An 11,236-nucleotide genomic window follows, 5' to 3' on the forward strand; every position below is an offset into this window, starting at 1 on the left:
CTATCCCCTCACAAATTTTCAGATGAATCCTACAACCCGTTGTTGGGTTTCTGCCCTAAAATTGGTAATTTTAAGGAAATTTTGCAGTTTTTGGTTATTATCTTGAATACTATTATAGATAGAGATAAACTGTGAATACTATTATAGATAGAGATAAACTGTAAACAGCAATAATGTTCAGCAAAGTAAGATCTACAAATAAGTCAACATGACCAAAATTGTCAGAGAATCCCTTAAGGATTTATAGTCAATATTGAACAACTTTTTGTCATTTTTGTAACTTGTACAAAAATCTTCTTTTCTAAAACTATGGGTCAAATTTAACCAAATTTGGCCACAATCATTACTAGGGTATCTATTTTTAAAAAAAGTGTCTAATGACCCCGCCTACCAACCAAGATGGCCGACATCAGTAAATACAGTAACAGGTGAGCGACACAGGCTCTTGAGAGCCTCTAGTTCCTTTTGTTGCTATCATATCTATATATACCCTTTATCCTATTTATATATACCCATTGTCTTTTACATACAGTTAGTTTTAAATGTTGTTTTTATAATAATTGTAGGTGGCTCCAATGTAGCTATTGATCAGACATTAACAGAATTCAGAGCTGGAGGAGATGCAGTTTACATGTCCGTCTTTCTACTGATTGGTTCTATAGTGATGTCCATTATTTCCTGGTTATAAATTAAAACAAAGCAGATAATTATCAAATTATTCTAGTCCTTCTTAATAACTCTTTTATTAAAAGACAATGAAAAATACTTTTTTGGTATATTTTACATGTAATTTTTCATATTTTTTTAATATTTTTTTATATGTCTTTATTATATTTGGAGACAGAATCTCTTAGAATTGACATATGATATGAAAGCTATGATGACTCTTATCATGGTTTGACTATCTTTAGGATTATGAGTCTTCCAATATAAATTATATTTTGAAAATCAAAAGTCAGTTATGGATAGTGTTGAAGCATAATTGTATATTGTTAATTTTTTATATTAATCTTTTTAGCAGGAGCTTGCCATATCAGCATTCTTGTAGACAGGTTGTTTAACTTCCATTATTTTTTTTAATTGTTTTGAAGTAAGAAATTAGAAGATTCCCATGGCTATGCAATTATATTTATACACTGCATGTTTTCCTTCATAATGTAGTTGTAAATAGTTGTGTTGATATAATAATGTACATAGTTTTTGTATTGAAAACATTAAAATTTTGAATTAATTTGCAACGTTTAAGAGAATACTGAAAAAAATATTTACATGTTTAATTGATATTAGAATTGTAGATCTATAATAACTCCTGGTATACCAAATTTCAATTGTATTGATAGACTAAGATATAACAATAGGCTTATATTCAAAACCAGTTAGTAGACATGTTCCAAATTAATTTGATCATTACACAATTTTAGCTTCTAAAAATGCATAAATTAAAGAATTTAGATTTCACTTGAGAAGAAAATGAATAAAGATAATAAAGTGTGTGATAAGTTATATATATTGACCAGATTTCAAAAACACTACTAGGAGTAATTAGAATGAAATTCAAAACAGTGTGGCTGTGGCCATTGATTGACACATTAATTCATCCATTGACTGGGACAATTTAGGTGAACGTTTGTATGTAACGACTACTGCTCACTATGTACTTTTTAAAGACACTTAAACTATGGGGTCACCAAAGGTTCTCAACACCTTAATAAAGTAATTCGAAAAATTAATCAGAAATAACACGATGTTTTGATTTATATCAATTATATAAATCAAAACATAAAGGTTATTCCTGATTAATTTTTCGAATCATTTTATAATTAAAGGCGTTAAGAAACCTTAGGTGACCCCACAGTTTAAATGTCTATCGTAGGTACGTCGTGAACAGTGGTCGTTACAGACAAACATTCAAGTAAATTGTCCCAGTCAATGGATGAATTTAATGTGTCAATCAATGGCCACAGCCACACTGTTTTGAATTTCATTCTATAATAAAACTTAATTCATGATTGTTATAAAAAGTCTATGACTTAAGGATAATTTCAAATCATTAGCTGTGGAAAGTAGTGAATTTTGCTTTAATTAAAATCTATTACAGTGACTTGACTGTTAGTGTTGCTCTCCACCAATTGCAACTCATTCAAAATTCTGACCAAATTGCAATTTGTTTTATAAAATCAAATTGTTCAACAGGTCAGATATTTGAACAAACTGCTGTAGAAAACCACAGCCAAGTCATGAAAGTGCAAGGTGATAAAATAAAACATACTTACAATCCTATAAGACTTTAACTCCACTTGAATGATGTTGTTTCAAAATTAATTTTGAAACAACATCATTCAAGTGGAGTTAAATTCTTATAGGATTGTAAGTATGTTTTAATTTATTACCTTGCACTTTCGCATTTTGACTGAACAATTTGTTCAATATTCTGACTAACAGTCAAGTCACTGTAGTACCATTGTGTTTTTTCAAAAGCTCATGAAAGGTTGTGTTTATGAAGTTAAATTTTCACCACAATTGTGTTTATTTTAAGTTACATTCCAAGCAATCAAGAGCACATATCAAAACGTTTTATATATATTACATATATGTTGTATTTTACAAATATTATTCATTATATATTTTTTTAATACTCGTGGTAAGCATTTTTAAACCACTAAGGTCAAAGGTTGTGTAGTTGTTTATTTTATATATGATTCTATAACTTTCTGTCATTATTGATGAAAAATATGTGCATGTCATTTTTTGGGGTCATTTATAGCTTGCTGTTCAGTATGAGCCAAGGCTCCGTGTAACTTTTCAATAATTTGTAAATGCATAAGTATCAATGAATTAATCCTGTAACAGGGAGGAATTATAAATATTCTGTTTTAGTAACAGTTCTTTCTTATTATGAATAATGAGTGTAATGCTTTCCCCATTTAATCAAAATATAAAATGTCATGTTATCTGTTTAATTATTATAATCATTAGTCATAATGTTTTACTTAAAATTATTGAAAACTTGCATTTGGTCAATATTAATATTTTAGTCCATAAATTTATCTAGTCAGTTGCATATAAAGAAGACTCGTATTATATAAAAATTATCTCAGATTAATGATTGAATGTACCCTAGAAAATCGGTTTAATTTTCATGTAATAGTTTTTATTAATGACCAAATTATACTTAATTAAATTTATTGGAATGGCTTTGCATGATGTCTAGTGATTTATATATATAGTATTTGCATAATAATCTGATTGGTTTTATTGTCTGAAGATATAACAGTTTACCAAAGTTTATATTTTTAAAGAAATCAATACTTTTAAAGTTGAGTTTTGTTCACTTCCAGTAAAGTTTAGATTGTAGTACTGCACCTTTTGTTGTGTTTCATTGACTGCATAGTTTACATGTTAAATTATTGCAGTTTTAATTTCAACATTTGTATTATACTATCAAAATTACAAAAAAATCAGACATATCTTTGCTTCAGCAGTTTATTATATTCTAGTCCATGAATTAATCTAGTCTGTTGCATATAAAGAATACTCATTTAAGTAAAGTTTCACTGTTTTTTTTACAACCACAAAAAATTTTTGTGTTCGTATAATGGTATGATGTCGTCGTCTGTGTCATCTGAAGACACATTTGGTGTCCGGACAATAACTTCAGTTTAAGTAAATGGATCTCTATGAAATTTTATAAAAAGGTTCAATACCTCTAAAGGAAGGTTGGGATTGATTTTGGGGATAATGGTCCAAACCGTTTTGGAATTAGGGGCCCAAAACAAGTATTTTTCTACTTTCAGGATATCAACTTGTGTTATAGTATTTCAATTGCTCTGAAATTATACCACAATGTTTAATACCACAGGTAAAAGGTTTGGATTGATTTTGGGGGTTATGGTCCCAAAGGTTTAGGAATTAGGGGCAAAAAAGGGGGCCCAAAATTAGCATATTGTAGTTTTCAAACAATAACTTGTGTTTAAATGTATGAATCTCTCTGAAATTATACCACAAGTTTCCATACCATGAAGGGATGGTTAGTGTTGACTTTGGGGGGTTGTGGCTCAAAATATTTTGGAATTAGTGGCAAAAAATTGGAAAAATTAGGTTTTTAGTCAATGGGAAATTAAAGACAATTTAAAAGCAGTGTAAGGAAGGTAACTCAAAAACATTTAACATACAATGTTGGGTATGTTCGGATTTACCTCCCTTACACTACTTGTAAATTATGTATAAAGAAATGTCATGTTTTGGACTAATTGCAAAAAAAATGGGGGTGGTAGTAGTTTTTTTTTTTTTTCCAAATTTCTCAAATTCCAAATTTTTGTAAAGTTTTTAAGAAGAAATCTTTAATTGCACAATATTGCACAATAGATTTATAAGATCTTGACATTTGTTTTGTGTCAGAAACTCATATTATGTCAAAATTTGATCACAATCCAAATGCAGAGCTGTATCAAGCTTGAATGTTGTGGTCATACTTGCCCCAACTGTTAAGGGTTCGACCCCTGCAGTCGTATAAAGCTGTACCCTGGGGAGCACCTGGTTTTTATTGGTGATGATAAATGAAGGAACCAAAAGGATAAAGGGCATTATATGAACAGTGTAATATTGTGTTATGTTATCAATGTAATATGTATTATGTTCTCTGAACAATGTGATTTGAATTCATCTAGACAATGTGATTTAATGTCATCTAGACAATGTAATATTATGTTAACATTGTGATATAATGTTAACTTTTTTTTAACAGTGTAACAGGATGTTTGTATGAAGGTTTCTGGTTCTCTTTCGGCACTCAAGATTCTTTTACCAATAAAAAACTGGCTGCATCAATATAAATATGAGTACTGAAAAAATAAAACAATCAATTATTATTATATGTTAAAGGAACAATGTAAATCAAAATATATTATATCAGCATTAATGAGAGTTTATCATTTTAGTGTTTACAGAAACAGTGTTTGTGAATTACACCTAAATCAGCATTCAACTTTGACTAGCTTCAAAGGAATCTAATTTATATTGTGTTCCATATCATTACTAAATGTGAATCAATTGTAAACATCAATAATGTTCAGCAAAGTAAGATTTACAAATAAGTCCCCTTAAGGAGTTATTACCCTTTATAGTCAATTTTTAACAATTTTCATTAATTTGGTAAATTTTTGTAAATTTTTTCAAAATATTTTCCTCTGTAACTGAAGGGCCAAGTTTACTATAGTTAGAGAAAATTGTAAGCAGCAAGAATGTTCAGTAAAGTAGATCTACAAACACATCACCATCATCAAAACACAATTTTGTCATGGATCCATCTGTGTCCTTTGTTTAATACATGTATGCACATAGACCAAGGTGAGCGACACAGGATCTTAAGAGCCTCTAGTTTTGCAAACTAATAATCTTTTAATCATTAATGTGAAAATTTTGCAGATTTTGTAATTTTATTTAATCTTTTATGTTTATTTGCTCTAGTATTATCAATTCTAGTCTATATACTCGAGTATTACCAATTCTAGTCTTAAATAATGGTTGCCGATTTATACAGTTCAGAAAAGAAGATTGAATGTTTTATTACTTTATCAATATCAAAGTCTTGATTTTCAATGTTTTCATTGTTTTTAGTTAAAAAAAAATTAGGCATGTATTTGAATAATCACAATCAGAAAGTATTGCCAAAATCAGTCACTTTGAAAGCTCTGTATTATATATGATAATACATGTACCATATGAATCCTATATTGCATATAGGCATCTTTAAAGTAAAAGATGTTTATCAGAGAAAAAAAAGCTTTGATGGAATATTAATTGAATTTTCATTATAGATTTGACAAAACGTCACAGAAAGTTTTGCAATTGAAAATTGTTCCCTATTTTTCTTATGGTAGAATTTTAATGATATGAAAAAGTGAAATCATGATTACCAACATGTGTTATGGTTCGAAAATATCATCAATTAAATTTGACTGTGGTTGTATTTTATTGTTTTTATATGATAATAATAATTAAAAAATTTACAATAGTTAATTTTACTTCTTTGTTGTGCCTTGCCAAAAAGGGTTTGGGACATATCCTTTTACTTGATCTATAATTAAATGTTATCAATATTTATTTTGCAGTTATACATTGATAAAATATAGATTAAGAATTTTTAATCATTTCATTCACCTACTGTTGCAGTCCTGGAATTCTTCTCAAGACTTTTTATACTCTAGAAAAAAAGTTTGGGAGCATAGTTATCACTTTGTTTGTACTTTGTCCATCTTTTTGTCAAACTCAAATGAATTTTGGTTAATAGCTTGAGTATCCCGTACTTGAAGTTGCTTATATATGAGAATGACAGACACACAAAAGAGGGGTTTTGTGAGAACAACTGATGCATGGGGTCCTTATAATAGTAAGATGATAGGGAAATAAAAGAACTTGAATTATGTATAAGAAACTTACAAAATGAAGTTCAAGTCATTAGGAAGAATAATACTATTGGTAAGTGTTATAACAATAATAATCCACCTCAGCAAAGGAGGGACAGTATTAAATCAAGAGGAACAGAAACTTCAACCAAAATCAACATCTGAAAATTACCAAGTGTTGAGTGCACTGGTTATGGAATGAAGTAGACATTCTTTATCATTAAAAGGGTGTATAAGATAAAAGACCAAAATATTTGGAGGATTAGGAGGTCAAGAAGTTTTTATGTTCTTCTCAAGATGTTTTTTTTTCTAAAAAAGCCTATCTGATATTTGATATACCGAAATAGTTAATCATCAAATAAATACATGGAACGCAAAACCAATTAAACTAAAACTATACAGACTGCCTTTAGAATAAGAGGTTATAGAGAAAGACTCACGTGACTTGGTATCGTTTCCCTGTTGTCATGGTCACGATCAAAGTATTAGATTTTGCATTGATTTTAGGAAACTTAATGAACTAACTGAGAAAGATTGTCAACCGAATCCCCGTAATGAGGAAAATTTGTACATGAGTAGTATAACGAAATCAGAGATTTATATTTTAATTATATTGACTTTAAGCGTCAATAAATGTTCACTACACTATAAAATTCTGTTTATCCCTATTTTACTTATAAATGAACTTATAGTTTGTCTGCCACTTAACTTTACATTCACTCTGTGGTTAAAGTTTTCAAACAGTTTTAGAATTCCTTTCTTAAACTATCTCAGATTTGTACCAAACTTGGACAGAAGCTGGTTTAATTGTGATCAAAAGCTAGTATCTAGAAGGAAATTTTGTAAAAAAAATATATCTGGTTTTCCGTATATACTTATAAATGGACTTAAAAACGTTTTCTTCATACAGTTTACATTAAAGTTTTCAAAACATTAATTAGATTCATAAACCCTCCAGGATTTTTACCAAACTTTAACAGAAGCTTTCTACATTCAAAAGAAAGTATCTAAAGGAAAATGTAAAGTTTATCTGCATTCGAGTCTATTTTCTTAAATTAGAGAGCAATTTAATAAAGTATTTTCACTTTTTTTTTTATTTTAAAAAGGCAGTGGCTATTTTTTGCCAGCTGCAGCAAAATAGTCTCTTATGTCAGGAACAGATCCAGCCATTTAAAAAAGGAGGGGGGCAAAACCCAGGATACAGGGGGTTCCATTTATATGTCCCCATTCAAATGCATTTATCGTTCCAAAAAAGTGATTTCAAACCCTGGAACAACACCCCTGGATCCACCACTATATGTGCTATTTGGCAAAAGCCTGCAAAATAGCATCATTGTCGCTATTTTGCCAGCTCAAACAAAAAAGTGAACTTTTTTTAGGGTTTTGCTATTTTGCCAGTCCTATTTCAGATTTTAAACAGACTATGTGAAATACTGAAATATTTTAATATAGATTATTTACAGACTTCCTATATTAAAGAACAGTATGTATATATGATTTAAACAATGTTTAAAAAAGACATGCTTTCAGAGAATTCTTACTGAAAATATTTATGCACCAATGATATGTGTGGCTAGATGTCAACTACTCTTTTTCTGCCTTGCAAACTGCACTCATTTAATTACAAGTACACATGTTAATTTATGTTGAACATAGACGTTCGAAATTGGAAGATGACAATTTGTTCCTCAAACAAACTTGAATTATCGCTAAACTCGTGAGGGTTTTAAGCACTTTGCAAACGACAACTATGTGCAACTATGAAAAAGTGATTCGAGGTCAGGACTATAAATTCATGAAAACCAGAGAACCATAGAAACTTTACAAATGATAATCTAGTCTATGGTACAATATTATTAAAGTATTAACATTGATAAAGAAATATTGTACAGAAGATGCATTGAAATCTATTGTCAGCATTAATTTTATTCTATGAAAGATGCATAAAATGTAAAATGTATATGTGCATTTTTTCGCAACACTGATACAGACGCAGAAGAAACAAATGTTATGTGCAGCTCATGTCGCTTTCATCTTGTTCCAAATTTTTTTAAAAAGGCACCAAAAGCAAGGCACTGGTTTTGTAACGCTTGTTAAGCATTTTTTAAGGTTGTTGAATGTTACTTTTTATATCAAAACTAATAGGATATTTTAATAAACGTTTTTAATTAGAATATCGTTTTTTTTTCATACGGGTTTGCATGCTTTGCCGAATTAGCATTATATCTTTTTTTTAAATATCTTTTTTTACAGATTTCCTATTGAAGAAAAATAAAAGTATCAATGTATGGTTTTAAAGATGTTTTAAAAAAGACATGTTTTAGAGACTTCTTAGTAAAACATTTGTGTAAAATGAGGAATATCAATTTTAATATGAAAGCTTTGTATAAATGTCTTAGAGAAGAATTATTTGCTTAAAGATTTCTAATTCAAGTGTATGTTTCTATATATATATTTTTCTATTCTTTTAAAATACGTATATATACTTCTTATTAGTCTTAAAACCGACAAAAAACATAACTCAATACAAATCGCTATTTTGCCGGAGCCGGTACAATAGCTCCACAGAGGCTATTCTACCGGAGCCGGCAAAAAAAAAACCCACTGCCTTTAAAAATATTTACATCAACAAACAGCACGCGTATTAGATTTTTTTTCAATTGTGTAAATCAAAATGAATTTAGAATTAAAAAAAAAAGTAATTTTCATTTAAACTTCAATTCAGCATGAGTCGTCGTCAGGTATATGGGTGGGATGTGAGGCGGAAACATGGTTAGAATTTTTATTTTATCATATGTGTGGACAGTAAATAACGTTAAAGTCGGTTTTAAAGACTACTAGAAAATGTGTTTTACTGACATATATTGATTTGCATGTATGCTGTTCCAAGATTGTGTTAACACAAGTTCTTTGCAGAAGTTTTAATGAGGGACGGTGCATTATTTATCAAGCAGGGGGGACCGGTGCAAATGGTAAGGGGACATGTACTTTTTTCAACGTGCAAAGTAGTGGGACCTGATGATATTTCATTATCTTAATGCATGGGACATACACTTTTTTCAAATGCTTAAGTAGTAAACATTTTATTTTAATTAGCCCAAAAATACACACAAGAAACATTCAAACAGAAACAGAATATGATAAACAATTTTAGTTTTGACTGGTGTAAATCAGCCCATCTAACTAAATTAAATATTGATCTTACAAAATTCAAGCTTATTAGGTAGTTTGATTTATTGCTGTGAAATGAAAGAATTTCATTTTACAATAGGTAAAAATAAAAATTATTATATAAATTCAGATAGGCATCTTTAATTTTTTTTATAACTTTTTCAAATCAACTTGGATTTTCATCAAACTATGCAGCTATCTTAGATATATATTAAGCTTACTGAATCCCAGGTCATTTTGTTTTTTGTTGTATTGCTGTCAAATTCAAGAATTAAATTAATCTAGGTAAAAAAAGCTAGAATTTGCATTTCGAACAAAATAGAGATAGTACACTTTAATTATTTTAATAACTTTTTCAAATCAACTTGGATTTTCATCAAACTACGCAGCTATCTTAGATATATATTAAGCTTACTGAATCCCATGTCATTTAGTTTTTTGTTGTATTGCTTTCAAATTTAAGAATTACAGTAATCTTGGTAAAAAAAAGCTAGGATTTGCAATTCAGACAAAATAGAGATAGTATACTTTAATTTTTTTAATAACTTTTTCAAAACAACTTGGATTTTCATCAAACTATGCAGCTATCTTAGATATATATTAAGCTTACTGAATCCCAGGTCATTTTGTTTTTTGTTGTATTGCTGTCAAATTTAACAATTAAATTAATCTAGGTCAAAAAAGGTAGAATTTGCAGTTCGAACAAAATAGAGATAGTACACTTTAATTTTTTTAATAACTTTTTCAAATCAACTTGGATTATCATCAAACTATGCAGCTATCTTAGATACATATTAAGCTTACTGAATCCCAGGTCATTTTTGTTTTTTGTTGAATTGCTGTCAAATTTAACCATTAAATTGTAAAGTGTACTATCTCTATTTTGTTTGAACTGCAAATTCTACCTTTTTTGACCTACATTTATCTAATTCCTAAATTTGACAGCAATACAACAAAAAACAAAATGACCTAAGATTCAGTAAGCTTAATATATCTCTAAGATAGCTGCATAGTTTGATGCAAGTCCAAGTTGATTTGAAAAAGTTATTAAAAAAATTAAAGATGCCTATCTTAATTGCAAATCCTAGCTTTTTTTTTACCAAGATTACTTTAATTCTTAAATTTTACAGCAATACAACAAAAAACTAAATGACATGGGATTCAGTAAGCTTAATATATTTCTAAGATAGCTGCATAGTTTGATGAAAATCCAAGTTGATATGAAAAAGTTATAAAAAAAATTAAAGATGCCTATCTGAATATATATAATAATTTTTATTTTTACCTATTGTAAAATTAAATTCTTTCATTTCACAGCAATAAATCAAACTACCTAATAAGCTTGAATTTTGTAAGATCAATATTTGATTTAGTTAGATGGGTTGATTTACACCAGTCAAAACTAAATTTGAAGGTCAAGACTAGTCGAGAATGTTAAAATGATTGTCAAAAACATTTATATCACAATAAATATTGTTGCTTTACGTTATTTAAGGTACAGATTGTGTTTTTATTCACTCAATATATTCATGATATTCATGGGACAAATACTTTTTTAATGAATAGAGGTCATGGGACATAACTTTTTTTCCTATCACATCAGCATGGGACAATACTTTTTTCCAAACAGGTTTTGCGATTTGCACCGGTCCCCCCTGCTT

The 11,236-nt window shown here is 28.9% G+C and overlaps 1 protein-coding gene across 2 annotated transcripts in view; it reads left to right on the top strand.

Annotated features, from left to right (window-relative positions):
* The window catches only part of LOC139510286 (contactin-like), a 40,778-nt gene extending 39,307 nt beyond the window's left edge, over positions 1-1,471 (top strand). For both annotated transcript variants that reach the window (XM_071296783.1, XM_071296784.1), the window contains exon 26: positions 567-1,471. In XM_071296783.1, coding sequence (XP_071152884.1) covers positions 567-688 — 122 coding nt within the window. In that variant the 3' untranslated portion in view covers positions 689-1,471. The remainder of the gene's footprint in view (positions 1-566) is intronic.
* Positions 1,472-11,236: the final 9,765 nt, after the last annotated feature.

This window comes from Mytilus edulis, chromosome 2 (assembly GCF_963676685.1).
Source record: "Mytilus edulis chromosome 2, xbMytEdul2.2, whole genome shotgun sequence".
Classification (NCBI taxonomy): Eukaryota; Metazoa; Mollusca; class Bivalvia; order Mytilida; family Mytilidae; genus Mytilus; species Mytilus edulis.